Source organism: Ursus americanus, chromosome 12 (genome assembly GCF_024610735.1).
Source record: "Ursus americanus isolate L20-20 chromosome 12, mUrsAme1.1.p, whole genome shotgun sequence".
NCBI lineage: Eukaryota > Metazoa > Chordata > Mammalia > Carnivora > Ursidae > Ursus > Ursus americanus.
The window spans coordinates 31722922-31746068 of record NC_142138.1 but is presented as its reverse complement, the minus strand read 5'-3'; the positions used below and the strand labels follow the sequence as shown (position 1 = coordinate 31746068).

The following is a 23147-nucleotide window of genomic DNA, read 5'->3' as shown; positions in this document are numbered from 1 at the left end:
GTATGTTCTACATTTCTTTTTTATACGGTTAATTAAATTAAAATTGAAGTATTTAGTAAATATCACACTAGAAGGATGAAGACTGTGATAAAACCATGTTTGTATCATCTTTTTGTTACTGGGACTTCTTTTATTTTTAACTTAAAATCTGGAAGTGGAGAATAATTGAATGCATTCTAAAATCACTGAACTTTTAGGTGTATCAAGATTGTCACAGATAATTCTTAAATTTGTGGTCACATAACAAGGAAATCTTTTTATTTCTAAATGCATATGTCAACCACTTAATAATTGAAACTAAAAATTGCCCTATTGGCACATAACATTGGATGTAGTTACATATATTAGTAGTCTAACTGGTATAGGTTAAATTCTGGAGTGCTAAGCAAAAATTGGTTGTGTGTGATATTTTCAGATGCAAAATAAAACTGCCAGTGATATAGTACATTAATTACTTAAATAACATTTGTGTATAGGAAAAAGGAAAAAGTCACCTAGAAAAGCCATTTCCATTCAGTAACTGTAGAGCACATACTACATGCCAGACATAGTGATAGAGCTGAGAATGTGATTGTGGGCATAAAAGCTAGGATTCCCTGCCCTTCTGGTTATATTCTCATAGAGGATACAGTTGTTAATCACGTACTTTGCCAAGTATATTACTACAAATTATGAATGAAAAGAACTCTATTTCCACTAACACATCACATGTACAGCTACTAAGTAGTAGAAGCAGAATTTGAACTCCCAAGAGGGCATAAATCCCAAGCCTATCTCCCAAATTTGTCTTTTCCTGGGACCACTTGGAACCTGGTATTAATACTGTTGACCCTTGAACAACAACGTAAGTTTGAACTTGCGGGACTACTTATAAATAGTTGTGTTTTTGGGTTTTTTTTCTTACAGTACTGTAAATGAATTTTCTTTATGATTTTCTTAGTATTTTTTCTCTAGCTTACAATTATTGTAGAATACGTATATAATAATATTTAATACTTAAACATACAAAATATGCGTTAATCGACTGTTTATGTTATCTGTAAGACCTCTGGTCAACAGAAGGCTATTAGTAGTTAAGTTTTGGGGAAGTCAAAGTTATGTGGGTTTTCAACTGTACAGGGGTTGGTGCCCATTAACCCCTGAGTTGTTCGAGGTTCAACGTATTTCTGAACAAATAGTTTTTGCTTTAAGAAGCTTGTGGTGTTAGTCATTTAAAATTAACACATGTTTACCACAGCCACTTGTCACAAATGAAAGCTAAACAGGTAAACTTACCCATCCTTCACTGGTATGGAACGAATCTGTAGATGGTAGAATTTTCTCATAAGATACAGTCTGTTTGAGATTCTCAGCATAAATTTCAGTGTTTTCTTTGCCCATGGATATTTTGTCATCTCCACAGAAAGAAAAATTTCCAGCAGGGTAGTTACATTAATCTTTTTTGTGTGGGATACATTTACCTGGTGATACGAATATTTTACACAGCTTGATTTCTGTTTAAAGAAAGAAAAATAGTTTTTCCTCAAAACAGTATGTTCTGTTTAGGGTGATCACATAATTTATTGTCCAGATTTGGATAGTTTGAAGACTAACTAAGGGTGCTATTCTCTCAGGATTTATGGCCACTCTAACTGGTTTGAAATAGTGTCAACCATTTTAAAGATTTGAGCATTTGCAGTTGTTGCAATTAAAAATCATTGGGTCCAACTTACATTTTCACAGTGGTTAATGTGCCAGAGATGTTCCCTACGTTAATATTAAAAATGAGTAAAAGTAGGCCTGTTTGTGGACCTAGAAAATTATTGGGGAGTGAGTGCGACTTGTATTTTAGTATATTTTATCATTCATTTGCAGCATGGCCATTAATAAATTTACTGTTTAGCCTTGTTATATTTTACATGCCCCAAGTGAGGGATGTGTGTTGAATGTAATCTGTGAGGTCTTAATACCATTCAGATTTTTAAGGATAAACTTATCACCTTGCCATTCTTTTAATTTTTCATTTTCTACCTTTACTCTGCTGACTATAAATTTTTAATTTCATAGATAGTACACTGGACTCTGTTGAATCCTTTGTGGAGAAAAATTGTTACAGAAATAATTAAGTAACACTATGTTTGGCTTAAGATCCTCTTTGACCCCCACCTTTTTTCCCCCCCAGTTGTCTGTTTTTCTGTAGCACGACAGTGATCAGCTGTTAATTTATTGAGCAAAGGATTAGTTGAATGAGTCTCTCACATGTAAATCTTAAAGGAGATAATGTTAAATTGCCAGGTCTTTAATTATAGCTACAAAGTCAATTTATTTTTTTCCTTTAAAAGTTCTTTTGTTAAATGATTGGTCGCTTAACTACCTTAGTTTCTCCTAGGTGCATTACTTGTCCTTAGAATCCTTTTAGAACAACTGTACATACTCGACCTTAAAGCATAAAACTAATAACACAGTTCAGTTATCAAGATTGATTTTTATGTATGTATGTATGTGTGTATGTATTTAAAGTAGCCTGTATACCAATGTAGAGCTTGAACACAGCCCCAAGGTTGAGTCACATGCTTTACTGAGACAGTTTTCAAAATTTTTGTTTTATTTTTTTATTAAGATTTATCTATTTATTTTAGAGAGCATGTGAGCAGGGGGAGGGGCAAAGGGAGAGAAGCAGACTCCAGGCCAAGCATGGAGCTCAGTGCGGGGCTTGATCCCACGGCCCTGAGATAATGACCTGAGCCAAAATCAAGAATTAGATGCTTAACTGATTGAGCCACCCAGATACCCTCAAGATTTTTAAATGAAAGGGAAGAAAGTAATAAAATATTAGGGAGATAAAAATTTTTATGTCCAAATCCAACTCCCTTACTTGGAGAGGCCAAGTTGAACTCTTCCAGTGGCAGAACTGGGATTTTCTAGGACTCTGGACATCCCAATTCCCAATCCCGTGCCCTCTTTACCAAACTAGCCAGGCTGTCCCAGCCTTTGAAGGCAAATTTCACCTTTTTCTGTTAAGAACAGAAAATACCCACTAACACTATAAATTTGTCATTGTTTGCTTGTAAGTAAATAAACCTCTTGAAACAGGAGTTTTTAAATTAGTTTTGTTTTCTGAAACAATTCTAAATTTCCTAGGATTAACACCAACAATTTAGGAGAGAAATTCATAAAGATGGGATTATAGAGAGTTAATGAAGGAAATTTTAAGTCTTAATAAGGAATGATAGGCAATGTGGAAGAGTAGGTATTTTTGAAGCTAGAATGAAGGGAACTTTTGTAGTAAGTAAACACCCTAAAGAGATGAAACAGGGTTTCAGAGTAGAGACCAGCAGTTGCCCTTTGGAAGAGGGCTAGTGAAGGCATTTTTGGAAAAGTCAGGAGTTGAGGAAGGCCCTTATAATGTTAAGCACTGATATGGTGGACTCTGCACCTTTGGTGTATGGTACCTTAATGGGTAAAGTCCGGGGCGGGGGGTGGGGTGGGCAGTGGAGGGAGTGTGGTGGGGAAAGTGGTTGTGGGAAAGATGCAGGTGTTTAGAGAGATAACTTAGAGTAAAACCTATTCAATCAGGTTTGTCTCTTGGGCTGTGATAATAGAATGTTACGTGTGAACTCTAGGGCAAGTCTCTTAAATGAAAGTAAAACCTTACATATTGTAAACCTATATGTAAATACTAAGTCACGTTCTAAGTATAAGCTAAACTATCTGACCTCAAAACAGTTTTGAACTAAGGATTAAGGGAGTAAGCTAAGTAAGGACACTCCTAAAAGGGGCAGAGAGGCTCAAGAGGCTAGGGGATAGCCAAGTCCCAAGTAGATAGGAAGAGTTCTTTGTTTACTTCCAGCAGGACAAAATGAATCACATTTGTCCCCCAGATTGGAGGAATGAGTTGAGTTTTTCTTTGGACACCTTCAAGATTTTAGTGTGAGGTGTTTACCAAGTGTTTGTTTTTCTTAGAGTCTGACATGTTTACCTTTCACTCCGACAGAAATACTTGAGTTGGGGGGAGGGTAGAGAACATTTGAGTTTGATGAATTTTCTTAATGTGTCTCCCTGTTTATACCATCTTTATGTTATTTTGTCCCTGAAATGAGTATCTAACAATGGTCAGTTCCTTTCTGTAAACCCAAAGTAGAAATTGTTGCCGTCTTAACCAAGTTTGGCATTAAGTCCCCAGGTTTTCAGGTGTACAGTTTGTAAGAAATATTGTGTAGGTTTATTACTATTGATACCCTGGGGTATCTGGCAGTTGTCTAAATATTGAAACCTGTTTCGAATTTGCTTGAATTGTGTCTTGTCCTTTGTCAGGTTACTCTTAATATAATTTTGCTGTGATTTTGAATACGTTGTATTGAAACTTTTAACATCTTCTTAAAGGGTATCTTGAAGATTAGTCTTTGTACACATAGTTTGTAGGTTACTAATCAGGAAACAAAAATCTTGACCAGATCTTAAAATAATAAAGTCTTTAATAGCTTTCAGGTGGGTTTTTTGTTTGTTTCTCAAAAATGTTCTTTTTCTCCATCAAGGATTTTACATTTTATTTAAAACCTATAGTGTAACATCCTAATGAATAAGACAAAAAATAATGGTCTCCCCCATCCCTGCCCCCAACATCAGTACCAGGGTACCAGAGATTGCTTACTTGAAGTACTTTCCAAACTCATTTTAGAACATTAATATTTATAATTTCTGTATTGAATCAGGATACCTAAATCTTTTCCTTTCCTAATTTCAATTTTGCTTTTTATTAGGAGTGATACTCTAGAGCTAAAAGTTATGATTAATGTAAGGCAAAAAGAAACCGCATTCTGATTTTTTTTAATTACAAGAGTAGTTTTCTAATGAATAAAATAGGACACTAATGAATATATAAAATAGAACAGGAGCAATTCTGACCCTCTGTGCTTGTCTTTATAACCTGTACTTACAGTGGATATAATTTTGTATTAAAATTTAGGGGGTTTTTTTTAGGTCAACAAGGGCAGACACAAGATTATTCAAAAGCTTGGGAGGAATATTACAAGAAGCAAGGTATTGTTTTTATTAGAAATGAGATTCTTTTGGGCTTTTAATTGTGGTTACAGCAACAAAGTTGTTCTGTTTTCTCAAAAGGTCAAGCAGTTCCTGCTCCTACTGGTGCTCCACCAGGTGGTCAGCCAGATTATAGTGCAGCCTGGGCTGAGTACTATAGACAACAAGCAGCCTACTATGCCCAGACAAGTCCCCAGGGAATGCCACAGCATCCTCCAGCACCTCAGGTATACTAAACTTGCTAATGTATTGATTTCTACTCCAATCATGTTTTCTGCATGTTTACTGTTTTGTCTGGGATTATGTTTGCCTTTTTAATTTTTATCTGGCATAGCATAACTAAATGAAGTAACGTGGTGTATTGTTTGGGTTTTTTTGTTTGTTTTTATAAATGCTTTTCTGGCATCTGAGTGCTGAATATTTCTACAATGCCTTTAATTTTAAAAATAAATTTTTTTCCCCCAGGGATTTGCAAATCATGCAAGAAGCCACCACCATTTATATTAACCAGTTTTTCTTTCTTAAAGGATTCACTCCTGAGTTAGCTCCATTTAAAGGATTTTCTTTAACTTTTTGTGTATTTCTTATGTATCTCTTCTGCACAGGGCCAATAATAAGAAGTGGACAATACAGTATTTGCTTCATTGTGTGGGGGAAAAAAACCTTTGTTAAATATATGGATGCAGACGACTTGATGAAGATCTTAATTTGTTTTTGGTTTAAAATAGTGTTTTTTTTTTTTTTTGAAAATGTACAAAATATCTATCACTACTGATAGGAGGTTAATATTTCTGTGTAGAAATGAAAATTGGTTTGTTTTTAGTATTTAGTGTAGATGTACACATTCCAGCAAATGTATTTGCAACTATTATGTGGTCAATGCTTTGTGATATAAATGTACTTTTTCAATGTATACTTTCACTTTTAAAATGCCTGTTTTGTGCTTTACAATAAATGATATGAAACCTCCTGTGTCGGTAAGTTGGATATGTGGGTATTTAAAGGATTCATAATTTCTTAGCAATGATAAATTAAGATACATCTACACAAATATATAAGCTTTCCCCATGAAATATTAATTGAGTTTTTAAACACTGGCATGTTTTTTCCCCCTTGCAGTATAGTAGTAGATTGGAGGATCTTTTCCATTTATTGTATTTGGCTGTTTCAGCACAAGTAATCCTGATATCTTCATTTTTTTTTCCTTCTGTTTGATTAAAACCTGCATGTGTGTACAGTGATCTTTTGGCATACTTCCATTGCATTAACAGTGAAATTTCCTTTTATACATGACCACTGTTTCAGATCTGTACTGCTGCTATAACAGTTAACCTTTCTGTTCTTAATTTAATAATTACTTGATTTCCAAGACTGTTTCAGCATAACTAATTTTAAACAGTTTTTCGGATAGTGAATATGAGTAGTTGAATAAGTTTTTTCATGTAAAGAAACTTTCAATGTATACAATATTAGTGTGTTTCTTTTTAAATTTAGGGTAGAAAAGTGAATAGTGTGCAAAAATAGCTACAGTGCATCTGCCATTGAAACCTTATTGGAGTATGGAAATGTTCAAGCTTTTTTCTTTTTTTTTCTTTTTGCAGTATAGATAAGCTTTGTTTTGTAAATGCACAAGTCCAATCATTGAATCAACTTAATTTTTTATGTACTTGAAATCACTTTATTACTCTATAACACTCATGCTGAAGTTGATATTTTGTTGAAATCCATTGTTTACTCTTTGCATATTTGTTGGCTCTTTGCATATTAATATATTAGACTACATGCAAATACAGTCTGTCTTGCCATTGTCTGTTGAAGTGCAGGTTTGATCCAGCCAGTATAGAACTAGCTCTGTAGGGGTGAGGAGGACTGTGCTGTGTATCATCCTTGATTGTGTTCCTTCAAGGAGCATTGCACTGTAAGTACATCAGAATGACAAATTGATGAACTGCAACAGTATCTTTTTGTCAATGTTCCACATAATGTAAATGCCATACTTTGTGTGAATATTATGTTGGAATACAGTGCTGATATCTTGGAAAACCATAACTGCTTCTTAATTTAACATAGAATAATACATAGGTCTGTATTTTTTTTAAGTGAGCTTAATGGGTAAGTATTTTTGATATGCTTTAGCTATAGCTAAAGAAAACTGATCATTAAAATTGAATAGTATTACTCATTGGTGCTCCTAAAATATATTGTTTTTCAGTGTACAGTATGCATATCTTCTATATTAATATGAAAGACTTGAAATGTATCAGACAGAAGTGGTTTTCAGTTTGCAAATATTAAGCAATGTAGCAGTTTAACACCATTTCATAAATATATATTAGCTCTTTCATTGGTGGGGAGCACCAGTTGTTCTGAATATACTATTAAGGGAGATGTATAAGGACATAAATGTTGAGATTACTTACAGGGTAGAAAATAGCAGTTCAGTTTATTATATTTTGAAATGTTTTTTTATTGTTTTATAGAACCTAGAGTGACTTCCCTTGCCCTTATTTAGATATGGATATATAGTTCTAGTTTCAAGTTTAATAGTTAAGGAGTTAGTTATGTGTTATCTTTAAGAGTAGGGTTATTGACATGAACAATTTCAGTATTTTGCATGATACTGTTTTATAGATGACCTTTTAGGAAAGTGGTGCATTTATTAATTAAACTGAAGAAATAGTCAGTTGGATTCAATATCATAACTCACCAATTGGAGGCTGTTGATTTTGATTCATTTAAGGTTTAAAATCTTTATTAATTGCAAACAGTGCAATTATTTATACTTCACAGTGCCTTCCCAGACCTTCCACCTTAGGTTCTGCTGCAAAAAGCAACAGGTAAGCACAACCTAAGGACATATATAAATAAATATTTCAGTACATTAATGTTGTCCCTGTGAGGTTTTTGTGGTTGTGTAATTCAAAAGCAATCTGCTACTGCTTCCCCAAAATGTATTTTGTTATTTATGCTACCATTTCAGTGGAAAGTCTGTAAGTTGTTCAAACAACTGTTTACATTTCTGGGTAATGGTTTTTGGGGTTTTTTTTTGTTTTTGTTTTGTTAAAACAAGAAAAAAGAAATGAGTAGATTGCTGCTGTAATTGAACTACATCCAAACTTTTTGTAATCTTTTCCCAAATATAGAAGGATTGTTAAAATTAAGAAAGGGCGATTACATAGTTTTCTAGATTTAGGAAATCACTTGGTTAGAAACTTCAACAGCCTTCACAATCTTTTCATGATTGACAGGACATTTTCTTTGCCCTCCAAAGCTATGGAGTCTTTATTTTTTTCTTGAAGTATAATAATTCAGTAAGGACATAATGGGTCAGAGTTTTATTATGACTTTTTTTTTAGACAATTCAGTTTTCATAATTTTTATATACACTGAAAAAGGAAAAAATTATAAGGAATACTGGCAGTATGTTTTTGATAAGGCATGTGCATCAGTGAAATGTTAACTGTATAGCAAATAACCTTTCATAATCTGTATAGCAACCAGTATTTTTCTGATTTATAATACTTTAATAACTGACGCTGCATTTATTTTATTTTTTGCCAGTTTAAAATGTTTGTGTTCTTATAGATGATTTTAACTGGTACATATTTTGAGTTAAGATGAATGTATTAAAGCAGCATCATATCAGTTTTGTTTATTCAATTTCTAAAATGTGCTGATCCTTTTAAAAACTCCTGCTTATCTCTACAACAAAGAAAAATATTCAAAAATACTGCCTTCATTTTCACACACAGTGCTGAAGATGCTGCAAGCACCAAATCATAGCTCATAAAATCAGGTCCTGAGATAGTTACCCATAAAGAGGAATCCTTTGAGTGTATGCCATTGGTGAGCCGATGAGCATGGACCATAGAAGGGCTCAATGTAGAAGGTAAAATTGGCAAATCATAATTGAGAAATATGAAATGTATTCCCATACATAATATGGTATAGGGTGTATTGTACCTGCTTTTGATCACTTTTCATTTTAAAGTGCTATTCGCTTGATCTTAAATGTTCCATGAACTGTTAAATCTTGTAAGTTACGTAGTTATTGCACCACATTTATGTGTGTGTATATGTATTGTTTTGATAGTCAATGATAGGTATGTTAAGAGTGATAATATAAAAGAGCTCTTCGAACCTTAAGAGCCTGTCAAGTTTTGGTTAGTTGTAGTTTGCATTTTTATAAAATATAGATGAATGCTAATAGATATTGGGGCATTGTTTCTATCTCAAGAGTTTTTTTATTCATTACCATAAGCCTTCACTGATACTGCAGTTTTTAAAATGGCGCTAATCTTAACCTTGAAATAAATGGAAAGCAGAAAAGGTGAGCCAGTTGACTGGAATGCAATGGATGTTAGGAGTCGTAGAAACAATGTTTAGATTGAAATTGAACTGATTTATTTAGCACTTAAAAATTTGACAATGTGTTTTGTTTTTTAAAGATATTTTAGTGTGGTGATATGTAGAATTCTTATGGTTTGATGTTTCTTTTAGAAATGAAAAGTATACTTTTATTTTTAATTAATGAAAATGGTTTTAATACTAAAACTAGTGATTTAATACTAGTTGTTTATAAACATTATAAAATATTTCCTTAGACAAATACCTTGGTAGTTAATTCATAAGGGTGGGTTTGGGTAGGAGTAGCAGAGTACCTTAAGAGGGAAATAGGAGTATATGCAGAAGTGATAACATTTGAATACTCTGCCAGGAGAACCAGCTCTACCTGCAAACATCTGTCTAGAATAAGGATGTAGAAATGATCAATGAAGATGTCTTTTTATTTTCTGAAAATTCTGCCTCATTTTAAAATGTATTTTAACAATATCTAAAGATAATTTTGACTCTGAAAATAATCTTATTTTTTCTTTAGTCACTTGAGTTTTCTTGCCACAGTATAAATTTCTGAGGGATTTTTTAAATTGGTGCTTTTAAGAAGCAAATCCCAAGGTTTTATTTTCTTCAATGATAGCCCTGTAGAAACTCTTAAATGTATTTGCGCATATATATATATTTTTTCTTATGCATGCTCGATGCATTTTCGTCCTGAGAAAAATGTTCTCTACAGAAACTACCCGTGTGTAAAAAGAAGATTGGCTTAAAATGGCTACTGTGATGGGAACAGTGTCTTAGGGAGATGCAGCTTGGACTTGAGGTAAATTGAATACTTTACAAACTGTGGTTTAGAGTTTAATGACATTGTATGTAAAAGGGCACATGATTGCTGTAATTTTGTATTGATTATGGTTTCCTCAATAAAAAAAATAAATGTACATTGATCAATATTATAAAGGAGTGTTTTCTTTTCTAAAATATTGAGACTTTAATACAGAAGTTACTTTATTGAGTTTACATTGTAAAATAAAATTGTCTTCCAGAAAACTAAAATATAAAACAACTTGGTAATAGAACATGGTAGTTAATTATTTACAAACTCAAGAGACCAGATTTTAAAATTGAAGATTACGCCATTTTTTTCAACTCTTAGATCTTGAAATCGTCCATTAGGTTAAAAGTGTTTTCTCCTGCATAAACTACTGATACAAAGTTTTCTCACTAAAATATAATTTGTTCAGGCAAGGTCACAACATAAATTTGCTTTTATAAGCTTGAATATATATTACACACGTTTGAAAAGTACATGTTAATATTCTCAACACTCAGAACTCTATATAGGCAGTGGTTTCCATTAAATTTTCTCTGGCAGTTTTTTTCTTAAAAGTCGTAAGTTTTGTTCTCCATGCCCCCCCCCTTTCCCCTACTGCTTCAGAAAGACTTTGAAACTACAGCAAGGAAAGTGATGTATTAAGGAAGACTCAGATTGATAGGTTCCAAATTCATTAAGTCTCTACTATTTCAGACTAATTTTAGGTGTAAATAGCTCATAAATGGCATTCCTTCATGCAAAATAATGTATTTTATGATTTTTAAAACATAATTGCTGTAAACTTAGAATAAATTTTCCACTTTACCCCATTAGATACACATTAACTTCTGCATAATATGGCGATGAATCTGTTGATCATTTGGAAAGGAAGAAGGTATTCTTTAGATGAGCTTGTGTTTTGAAGACTATTACGAAAAGGAATAAAAAGTCAACATAGTGGCACTTCTGGTTTCCATTTTGGCCCCACCACAGAAAACATGGCTGTAGTAAGAAAGTCAGGGAGAGGGAGAGAGAGAGAGAGAGAGTTCCAGGGAGAGGGAAGGGGGGAGCCTAGTAGTCGTCAGCTAAAAAAGAGAAGAAGAAAAATGATTTTTTTTTTAAGGATAAAGAATTTAAATAGAATAAAAGTTCTAGATTAAGTGATTAATTCTTACTTTCAATTGTAAGAATACAGGTACTAGCCGCAGAGCCTTTGTTGTTGACCGCTTTACACATATACTCTCCTTCATCTTCTGGAAAAGTTTCTGGTAAATATAGGCAGTAAGTTTCTCCTCTTTCAATATATTGGTAGTCTTCTCCATCCTGCAGTATTTCTCCTTCAAACCACCATGTAATTTCCGGTTTGGGTTCTCCTGTTACTTTAACAGTAAATCTAACTGGCTCACTGTCTACAACTGATGTGTTTTTTAGAGGCTTCTTGAACCACGGAGCTCCTGATCTCGTTTGCTCCTCATCTTCAATAGTGGAGCCATTCATGATGCTACCACCCTCTTCTTCCTCTTCCTCTTCTCTTTTCTATATTAAAGCAAGCACATTCAAGGGGGCATTTAATGTAGCATTTTCAGGATAATGATTTAGTAACAGAATTTCATGGGTAAATGGGTTTTTGCTTCCCAAAGAACATGTAAATATGCCTACTACAATGTGTACTTTACAAAACATTCCACTGACCTGAAAGCTATTAAATTTTTTTTTAATCGTCAAAATTTTAAGAGAGCATGTTTGAAAAATAATATGTAAGCCTGGTACCTTTTGTAGTGCTGCATCAATTTCCTTTTGTTCAAACTGCATCCGTAGTAACTTTTGCTCTTCAATTCTTCTTTGTTCTTCTTCTTCTCTTGCCTTAGCCATTTGTTCAAATCTAGCTTTCATATTCACTTTATGAGTAAATGGGGCCTCACTTTTTTTTGCAGGCTTCACATCAACATCTTCTTCCTTTATGAAAGTGGGCCAAGAATAAAAATTGCTTTTTTTCTAGAAACCAACAGGAACTAAAGCATTAGTAGTTACGAGGTTGTCATTGATAGGAACAAAATAATTACTATGTTTGGTTTACATATCTGTGCTATACTCGGATGTGGAGATTTTCACTATCCTATCCCCTAATTTGGGAAAGATGAAAGTTTGGAGTAAAAGTCTCCTGACAATTAGAACACTTTTCTCCCAGTGTAAAGGTTATACAATATCACTGGAGTCCCAGTGTATTTTTTGCTCAACCTACTCTGTGCTGGCTGGTAGTACTGAATAACAGAAAAGGGTGGGGATGTTATACATTTTAATAACTGTTAAAATACTCCCTTGTCACAAGACTGTCCATCACTCTTCACCCTCCTATGTAATACAGAAAATTTGTTACTTCCCACTTCATGATTTTCTTCCTCACCCTTCTTAGCTAATAACTGTCTTTGAGGTGAATTCCATCCAACAAAATATGTTCAAATGGCAGAGTGTTGCAGGCAGAATAAATGGGAAGACAATAATTGAAAGAGGCAGTGGCTGGAGGCTGGGGAAATCCCTGAGTTGAAGTAGATGGTTAGTCATCTGTTTAGGTTAAGAGCTTGAAACCATGGGATTAAGGGATTAATCTAAGAGACAAGTTTTAACTGTTAAAACAGCATTGAGTCTCTAAAACAATCTGGTAATGATGAGGTCGCTGGTGGCTTTTGAGGGAGGTTTTAGTAGAGTGGGGTTATAGGTAGTTAATTCACGGTTTCTAAAGTACTTTGGCTATAGTTGACTCTTGGTTTCTAAACTACTTAGACTTTTATGGATCTGTCTGGAAATCTCACCATTTATATTTCACAGTACTAAGGAAACTGCTTCAGGATACCACATCCAACTGACGGAAATTCTGAAACAAGCTTTCTAAAAATAATTGCCTGGATAAGAAAAATCTTGGTGCATGGATGTTTTGCATCAGTTTGAGGTATAGTACCTCAGTTCAATGAATACAGGAGGAGTTGGATAGTTTTTCTTGTTTTCTTGAATCAGGTTTTTATTCAGTGTTGGAAAATCCCAGAACATCAAACAACCAAATACCTATAATCGGTAAATTCTACTACTCATGCCATTAACACAAATAAGTTTGAAAGGATCAACTAATGCCTGTTGATAAACATAATACCAGGCTACAGTTAAATGCTAATGAATGATGTTCCAAGATTTTTTTTAATTACCAGAAAGGCTAAAAGATACATGTTAAACACTGGTTCGCTTATTGCAAGTTTATCTCAGTGGGCTTTTCTGAGGTTTAAAAAGAACCTCTGTCATACAATATGGTTAATTTCATTCTTTGCTTACCACATCTTGAAGATACAATATTTAGGCAGGTACGATAACTGCTATTATGACTGAATCCCTCCCAGTTACCTTGCTTCCTGGATTTAAGTATAAAAATTTTGTGCAAATTCATAACTCACTTAGCTACTTCAAAACTGCCTTTAGAAAATAAATTCAGTGAGTGAGAGAATTCCTCATAAACTGGGAGAAAGTTTATGAACAGTATTTGTTGTTAAGTACAAGTGTTCCTTTTCTTGAATCCTTGAAAAGCCAGGTTAAAAATGTTTCCAGGAAATGTACCTATGAAAGTCATGGTAAATGGAATGATCTTTGTCTCTAGGTGCATTCTTAGAGTATTGATACCTACCATATGAATATCAAAGGAAGCACAGTTGGGCAGTGAACTTGGGATAAAAGCATAGGAAACGGCTTTGGAGTATGCCTTACTGAAAACTAGAAAATCAAACACCCCTAAGGCAATTAAAGGATTTAAATACCAAGTGAGTTATACAGATTAAGGGCTACCAGGATCTGGGATAGAATACTTTGATTAGGGGAGGTTACACGGATGAGGTAGACCTTGAAAGATGTCTGTAATATAAGCAGAAGACATGCTGAATGTGGCATTTTTAAAGAGGATACCAGATAATACCAGATGGGGGAGGGGAGGGAGTCCTCTAGAAATGGATTACACTCAAATGTCCAAACTATGCTAACAGGTTTTTTAAGGATACCTCAGTGACCCTTAATCTAGAGAGGAAGGATGTCAGCATCCCTCACAGTCTCATGGGTTACAGGAGATTAGCCATGTCCTAATCTTGTCCTTTTCGTGCCAGTAATAGCAATAAAACAGTCACCTACCTAATTTTTAATCTTACCTAAATATTTTGTAGGGCTAGGTATGACTGCTCTGAGGTTTCACTACCTTTAGCACTAGAAAGGAAGCAAGTGCGTGCTGACTGAACTTTTCTTTACCTTCTGTGATACATTTCTCTCAAAAAATGAACTGATCTTGTGATCTTTAATGAACCACTAAATACTGGTGTTCTCCAGTTTTATCATTCACATTCCAACTACTAACTCTTTGAAGATGGTTTTATCTACCTTGATACATTTATTTTTTTAAAGATTTATTTTAGAGAGTAGGGGGAAGGACAGAGGGAGAGAATCTCAAGCAGACTCCCAGCTGAGTGCAGACCTCACAACCCTGAGATCATGACCTGAGCCTAAACCAAGAGTCCGATGTTCAACCGAGCCATCCAGGTGTCCCACTACTTTGATAGATTTAAATACTATCCATAATAGTTAGAAACTATAGCTCCAGCCTCTCATCTGAACTCAATACCTATGCTCCAGAATGCCTTTACCTTATCCAAATATAGTTCAAAGTTTGTCCAAAACTATTCATGCACCTCCTCCAGATCTCCTAAATTTTTTGTAGTATCCTCTAGTTTCCCTGGTAATCTTGAAGTACTGTTGGGCTTCTCAGCAACCACCTACCCATAAGTAGACTGTTACCCAGTTTGGTTAAAAGTTGGGTCCATTTTTCTCGCTGGATGCTAACTTCATGCCTTATCCCTGTCTTTTCATTTCATTCTCCATAATCCCAGGATTCTTTACAAATATAAGCCTTTTATTACTCTGTCCAAAAACTAATCGTTGACATTGTTCCCAGATCATAGTCCCTGCAAGGTTAAAAACACCCAATATTAGCTAGCCACTACTTCTACAACTTCATCCCTATCATCCATTATGCTGTGAATCACGCCTTTGAGCAAAATTTCCATTCCCCAGATAAATGTTTACAACCTTCATGTAAAGGTTATAAAGGGACACCCATCCCTCCGATCTAGAATGCTTCTTTAAGTTCTATTCAACCTTCACACTTAGCTTAAATGTCATTTTCTCAGCCTTGTTAAACCTCTCCTATGAATACTGATTCCATCTTACTTGATCCCATAACAAATATATAACTCCTATTTTAGCACTTAAAACTAAAATTATAATTACTTTCCTACATTCATTAGGCTGAACTTTTCGAAGGCATATTATATTCAATTTCATGTACTCAAAACAACACAGGGCCCAACATAGAAGATGTTAGCAATAGCATTTGCTTTTAGCAGTGACAAAATAATTTATTTCCAACCAGCCCAAGCCCTAAGTCCTCAAGGTTTAGTGTATGTCACACGGAGTTCAAATGCATATCAACTTCGGGGCACCTGGGTGGTGCAGTCGGTTAAGTGACCAACTCGGTTTCGTTTCAGGTCATGATCTCGGGATCATGAGGTTGAGCCCCATGTTGGGCACTGCGCTAGCACAGAGTCTGCTTTAAGTTTCTTTCCCTCTCCCTCTGCCCCTCCCCTACCTCTCTCAAAAATAAATGTCTTTTTAAAATGCATATCAACTTAACTGATGAATATCTGATGTTCCACAGCATCTCCATTTCTCTAAAATAGCTTGTGATTTCCTTTCCTTCCAAACTCTTTATTCCTGTATTACCTATGTTTGTGTATACCCATTTTAGTTCCTCTCCCTCTCATCTCTACCACCATCCTCAAGTCTTCTTAGTTTTATATCCCACATATTTATCTGTTTTTTCCATTTGATCCCTAGTTCAAATCCTCACCAGGCCTCTGACCATCCTGTACAAAATAGTACCCTTCTTTGTTAATTTCCACAGCTTCTACTTACTACCCAATAATTGTTTCCTATCCTCCCTACCTGTTAGATTCTAAACACTACATGAGCAAAGACTGTAGGTTTATTTACAAATGTAGTAGTCCCAGTGTCCAAAACAGACCCTGGAACATAGTAGGCATTCAAATAATTTTTTAATGCATTAATCTAAAACCATCTTTAGTTTAATATGATCTATGTATAAAGATGCTTATTTGATAATATCACTTCATGTTTTAAAAGTCCCTTCAATGAATAATAAAGCAAACTTCCCTAACATGAATGGCATCTAAGACCTTCCATGGCCATGTTGCTTGTGCTTGCATCTTCATCATTATCTTGTGCTGTTCTTACACTCTGCTTGCTTCAATAATAATGAACTGCTTACAGTGCCAAGAATCTGCACATAATTTTTCCATTCTGTCTTCTAACTCAGTATCCTCGGAAGGCCTGCCTAACTTCCCACACCTGTTTTATTAGGATATTTGATGAAAATTCATTGCTAGAAGAACATAAGTTAAATGCTGTTAAGTATTATAAAATGGCAATTCTGGCAGAAAAAATTCTCCAGATCCTGTTTAAAGCAATATTCATAATCATGGAACCAGACCTTAGGCTGGAAGGAACATTATGGGTCATCTGGTAATTGCCTTTTTAACATTTGGAGGTACTTCAAATTCATGTCCTCTGAATTCTAATTTAGGCTCTGCCACTGAATTATTGGCATGACTTTGAGTAGTTCATTAAGCTTTATTGGCCTCATCCTTAAATAAGAAAGTAAGTATGAATAATCTCTGGAGTTTATTTTAACCCATATGTACACTGGTTCTAATGATTCAAACTAAAACTTGTGCTATAAGTATATTTTTTAAAGATTTTATTTATTTACTTGTCAGAGAGTACAAGGGGGGCAAGTGGCAGGGAGAGGGAGAAGCAGGCTCCCCACTGAGCAGGGAGCCCAATTTGAGACTCAATCCCAGGACCCTGGGATCATAACCTGAGCCGAAAGCAGACGCTTAACCAACTGAGCCACCCAGGCATCCTGTGCCATAAATATTTTTTAAACTATTTTTTCCAGAATGAACTACTTGATGTTCACCATAGGCTATTTAATTCTGATAAAAGCCATTTTGAAACAATGCTAGATTGAGACAATCTTTCAAAGTCTCTTAAGATCTTAATGTCCTGGGGCGCCTGGGTGGCTCAGTCGTTAGGCGTCTGCCTTCGGCTCAGGGAGTGATCCTGGCGTTCTGGGATCCAGCCCCACATCAGGCTCCCTGCTCCACTGGGAGCCTGCTTCTTCCTCTTCCACTCCCCCTGCTTGGGTTCCCGCTCTCACTGGCTGTCTCTCTCCCTGTCAAATAAATAAATAAAATCTTTGGGGCGCCTGGGTGGCACAGCGGTTAAGCGTCTGCCTTCGGCTCAGGGCGTGATCCCGGCGTTATGGGATCGAGCCCCACATCAGGCTCCTCTGCTATGAGCCTGCTTCTTCCTCTCCCACTCCCCCTGCTTGTGTTCCCTCTCTCGCGGGCTGTCTCTGTCAAATAAATAAATAAAATCTTTAAAAAAATAAAATTAAATAAATAAATAAATAAGTAAATAAAATCTTAAAAAAAAAAAGATCTTAATGTCCTTTTGCTATTTAATTCTCAGATTATCATATACCTATGGTTAATTGTAAGTACCAAAACTTATTTCAAAGTCAATGTTATATTTCTGTTAAGTTCATCATAATTACTGTACCGTAACTATTAAATGTAGTATACCTCATGAAAGTTTTCTGCTTCTCGCTCTTTAATTTCGAGGTCAATTGCTCTCCTTTTTGCTCGTTCTTCTTCTATCTTTTTCTGTATTTCTTTTTCAGACAATTGTCCAATCTTTTCAAACTTGCTTTTTAGATTTTTGGCTTGAATAGAACCACTTCTTTTCAATTTGATTAATTCTTCATATTCCCTACTCAATTCAAAGGTTTCATGTTCTTCCTCTTCCTTCAAAAAAAAATAAGATTTTTATATATTAAATACCAGAAAATTAAGTTTGTACAATAGACCATCCAAAAAGTGTTCATTTCTTATTTGAAGCCAAAAATAAAGCTTAAATAACCTGCTCCCTAAGTGCAATGCCTAAATTTACTGATTAAAAGTAATGCTACAAATTTAAGACTTCAGATAACTCTTATTTAAAATATTATTTCATTATGGAATATGGCTCAAAACTTCATTTAATATTTCATTATAACCTCCTAAAACTAAAATATGCATACCAAGATTAGCTTTTTCTAAGCACCACAGGAAAATCCATGTTTAGGGGAAGATGAAGAACTGTAATTGTAAGAATAGTGGGCTGGGAGTCAGATATAAGTTCCAGTTCTGACTTTGATACCGTGTGGCCTTTTGCCTTGTCACTTAGCCTCCTGGATATGATTTTTTTTTTAATCTCTATATAGAGCCAGAGTATCCTAAAATTCCTCCTGTCTTTGTTTTCATGATAGTCTAATAAAGTTAAATAACACTCTTAATACTCAGGTTAACTCAGTGAAGCCTTTCTACAATAGTCTGGCAAAATCCTTACATTTGACACATATCATTTCTATTCTCAGTTTTAAATTCTGCCAAGAAAGAGGAAAAGAGTCCACCAAAACTGGGCTCCAATTCTTTAAACCATTTTATCTTAAATACTTTTTTATTCCTGTTTCTCTTGGCTTCTCAGAATTTACTACTAGTTCTTTGTATACTTCTTACACTAAACCCTAATCTCACTATATGAAGTGGTAAAAAAAAATAATAATAATAATGCAGTTATTCCTGGTATACTTTTCCTGGAGAAGACCTAGAGTTCTAGGTGTGGGGACGGGGTAACTAGGGAGGGGGAATGAAGGTGAGGAGGGGTGGGATCACAGTAGACGATATGACATGAGGCTTAATCTCTTGGTTCAACCAAAGAAGAAAAAAGAACTTATTCCTTTATACTACCTTCACTTTTTAGTCTCTGTGTGTGAAAACAGACAACTCCTAAAATACCAGAAACCTAACAAATTTGTTATGTACCTCATATCGTTGGTTCCCAAATCATTCTGGTCAAAATTAATGATTGAACTAATATAAATACAATTTAGAAGCTTTTCTAGACAATTCATTTTCGGCATCCTTTATAAAATAAATGCTATTACATTTTTAAAAATTTTAAGACTAGACCTTGGAATATTTTCCTACAGCATATTCATGATATTTTGTTATTACCTATATATTTATATAGTATTTATAGTCTCTTGGTTGTCTGGGGCAAGGAAGTAAATATCCCCACAGGCCCACTGCCCCGACCCATGACAAAAGAGGCAACTTCTAAGAGATTGCAACCTCTGCATAGGATCCCTTCAGTTCCTACATCAGGAGTTGGCAAGAGGTCCCCACAAGTTGCCTGCCAAACATGCCATGTCAAGCCAGTTTGAGTCTGGGACAACCACTGCTCGTTTCCCCCCAAGTCATGGGCCTGTGTGCTGATCCCCGACCTTGTTTATGTTGTTGCCAAGAGCCCCCCCCCCCCATCAGAGGCCGAGGCTGACAGAGAATGCTGGCCCCCTTTATCTATCTTTCCTCTTCTGCCTACACAACTGGCCACCCAGTTGAATAGTGGCAGCTGTGGGAAGGAAACATTTAGACAGGGCCTTGGGGCATCAGGAGGTGGGAAAAGGGCTGAGAATGCACCACAGAGAGGCAGGGGACAGCAGGAAGTTTGAGTGAGCCACGGCTCTAAAAGTCTAGCACATGCTCCACTGTCCAGCTTTCACTTTAAACACAAAATTCAAAGATAAGATGATTACAGTTTTAATTAAATTTTAATTTTTAAATTTTACTTTAAATTTTTAAATTAAAAATCAAGATGGCAACCTTAGAACATTAAATCTTATGCATGGCCTGTCTGAGCCTAGGGTCCTGTGAGGGCACAAGTTGCATGCCCTGTATAATCTATATTTATGTAGATATATATTTATGTATTTATTTAATTCACTTCAATACTAGAGAAATCATATTAAGATATTTATCATGAGAGTTCTATCTTCTAATCGAGTAAAATAAAATGATTCAAAGACTTGCCAAACTGATGTTTCTATTAGTTATTGTAAGATATTACATGTAAAATACTTATATTAGTTATTGTAGGATACTACATGTAAAATACTTATGTTGGTATTTGGAGAATGTAAGTGGGTATTTCTTAAAATCTCACCTCTCCCATTTCTTGTCTCAGTTGTTCAAATTCCTGTTTTTCCATCTCTAACTTATGCTTCCTTTCCTCCTCTGTTCGTCGTTTTTCTTCTTCCATTTTTTGTTTTAATAATTCTTCAAAATTAATTTCCAGTTTTCCCGGTGTAAGAGATTCTTGAGAAATTGTTTTATACATCTCTGGGAAGTCGTCATCTACTACCTATTTAAAATAGTTCTTTCATTACTTTTGCCAAAATTACACAAACTAAAAAAGAAAATTTTTTTTTGTAGAAACTGTGATCACTTGAGTGGAAACATTTCACACTGAACTAAAAATTTGGAGACTTAAATCTCTTCAAAAGTAAACAATAAACAAGGGAGAAATTACTAGAAAATATAAGACTAAAGTATTTTATGGTTACAGAGGAAATGGTGACCATCTGTTCTTCAGTGAACACGAAGAAATCCTTTGAATTTGTATTATGAGTAATTTGAATTAGATATTAAGATTTTCTGATACCAAGAGCACTTTTAATTGAATTAAAATGAATTTCCAGGGTGCCTAGGTGGCTCAGTCAGATAAGCGTCTGCCTTCGGTCAGGTCATGATCTCAGGGTCCTGGGATCGAGCCCTCCATCGGGCTCTCTGCTCGCAGGAAAACTGCTTCTCCCTCTCCTCCCTGCTTGTGCTCCCTCTCGCTATATCTCTCCAAGTAAAATCTTAAAAATAAAATAAAATAAAATAAAATAAAATAAAATAAAATAAAGTAAAATAAAAATTAATTTCCATTCTGCTAATTAAAATAGAGCATTTCCATTAAATCATGGTTTTGTCTGAATGAATCAGATAAACCATTATGATTCTTTCATAATCAGGTAAAAATCATTCCTAATGCTGTAATTTTTTGTACTAATTTATTTACTGTCCAGCTAATTAAATAGTTAATACTAAACAGCTGCCATGTAAAATTCTAAGCACTTTACATGTATTGTCTTATTTAATCCTGTAATCCTATAAAGTAGATATTATTAATATCCTCTATTTTATAGATGAGAAACTGAGGCACTGAAAAGTAACTTTTCCAAAGTCAACACAAATATTAAGTGGCAAAGGTGGGATTCAAAACTTCAAAAGTCTAATAAAATTATAAATAATGATTTAGACTATCTTTTTGTAATTTCATGAATTACATGTCTAACTGCCATTAAGTTGTGACCTTGGACAAGTTACCAGGCCTCTGTGAGTTTCCCTATCTGTGACTTTTCATATAGTCGTCATGAGAATCAAATAAAAGTTTGGGAACACTTAGCAGTGCGCCTGATACCCAATAGTAAGCTCCTAATGGCAGTTTTATTATTATTATACCCTGTAATGAAGGCAGTCCCTAAATTGCAAATAGAAACTTTGCTTTTCAAATCACTGACTTGGAATACATTTTACCATTAAAAGCAATTACCTAATTCTGTTTTTCTGTCCCCTGAAAGTAGAAAATAAACCTCGGGCCTGAATTATGACCCCATGGCTAGAGAAGACATAGGGTAATAAGAAGGCAAAGGGTAATTATTTATTTGTTCCAAGTTTTGTATAAGACAGGCTTTACCAAAGAATAAATTCAACTCAGAAACAATGTTTATATGGTCTTACAATCCAAAGATTGCCAGAAATTATTATTAATATAAGAGCTAACTGAGCTGTAATACAAAATTAAAATGTGGACCTGGATAAGAAAATAACATAAATGAAGGAAAAAGTTTCTCTCTCCTGATATAGAAATATCTCTAGGAAACTAGAGTTTCAGTTGAATGCAGTTTTCCTTCTCTGCATTTTCTACCAGTGAATAATGGCAGCTTCAGCCTAAAAATCGGCCCCTGGGATTAGATCTCCCGATATTCACAGCTACTTCTTGTCTATCACTTCTGAACTTGCTTATTCTCCAAAAATTAAGTGCCTTCGCAATGTTTATGGGGTTTCTGTGTAGAAGTCATCTGTGAATCAAGGATTACCTAGTAATACACACAAGATAGTTTTAAAGGAGCACCTGGAGGGCTCAGTTAGTAGAGCTGTAACTCTTGATCTTGGGGTTGTCGGTTCAAGCCCCATGTCGGGGTAGAGTTTACTGAACAAGTTAGTTATTTTTTAAAAAGATAGTTTTAATATACTCCACAAACATTTACAGTAAATTTGTTATGCTAGAATGCTTTGTGCCATGTGCCTGACGAACAGTCTCAGCCTGAGAACGACAGCTGTGGGCAACAACAATACGGCGTTAGTGCATGCCAGAGGAGTACTAAATGCTGTAAGAATGCATAGAGGGAACACGTCTTTGGAACTTGTGTTCTCAGGAAAGGCTTCCCAGAGAAACGGAAAATATGAATAGGAGACAGCAGAGCACAGGGAATGGAAAGAGGGATGTGTTTCATTCAGCATTTATAAAGGTCCAGAGATGGATTGGATGGATGGTCCAGAGAGCACCGTATTTTGAAGAAATTTAGAGAAATTTAGTATGTCCAGAACCAAAGATGGCCAATTAAGGATGAAGAAATGAAACAGGAAAAATATACTAGGGTAATATGATAAAGAAATTCTTTAAAAAAATTTTTAGATTTAAAAAAATTTTAGATTTTTGCTTAAGGGAAGTGGAAAATTTTTAAGCAAAATAGTAACACAAATTTACTTGAAAAAAAGAGGAGGAGGGACGCCTGGGTGGCACAGTCATTAAGCGTCTGCCTTCGGCTCAGGGCGTGATCCCGGTGCTCTGGGATCGAGCCCCACATCAGGCTCCTCCGCTAGGA

General features: G+C 35.0%; 2 protein-coding genes across 30 annotated transcripts in view; one reads left to right on the top strand and one right to left on the bottom strand.

Moving 5' to 3' along the window:
- Nucleotides 1-10304, top strand: part of FUBP1 (far upstream element binding protein 1) — a 32304-nt gene extending 22000 nt beyond the window's left edge. For 6 of the 21 annotated variants that reach the window (XM_045801966.2, XM_045801965.2, XM_045801964.2 and 3 more), the window contains 2 exons: nucleotides 5101-5246; nucleotides 6838-10304. In XM_045801966.2, coding sequence (XP_045657922.1) covers nucleotides 5101-5246; nucleotides 6838-6876 — 185 coding nt within the window. In that variant the 3' untranslated portion in view covers nucleotides 6877-10304. Of the gene's footprint in view, nucleotides 1-4959; nucleotides 5020-5100; nucleotides 5247-5624; nucleotides 5992-6837 lie in introns of those variants that run through there. The other 15 variants (XM_045801958.2, XM_045801957.2, XM_045801963.2 and 12 more) reach the window with 10 other exon arrangements.
- The window catches only part of NEXN (nexilin F-actin binding protein), a 51378-nt gene continuing 36280 nt past the window's right edge, over nucleotides 8050-23147 (bottom strand). For 7 of the 9 annotated variants that reach the window (XM_045801950.2, XM_045801952.2, XM_045801953.2 and 4 more), the window contains 5 exons: nucleotides 20378-20575; nucleotides 17917-18138; nucleotides 11942-12127; nucleotides 11347-11707; nucleotides 8050-11256 (listed from right to left, as the gene is read on the bottom strand). In XM_045801950.2, the coding sequence (XP_045657906.2) occupies nucleotides 11243-11256; nucleotides 11347-11707; nucleotides 11942-12127; nucleotides 17917-18138; nucleotides 20378-20575 (981 nt within the window). In that variant the 3' untranslated portion in view covers nucleotides 8050-11242. Of the gene's footprint in view, nucleotides 11708-11941; nucleotides 12128-17916; nucleotides 18139-20377; nucleotides 20576-23147 lie in introns of all 9 variants that reach the window. The other 2 variants (XM_045801951.2, XM_045801954.2) reach the window with 1 other exon arrangement.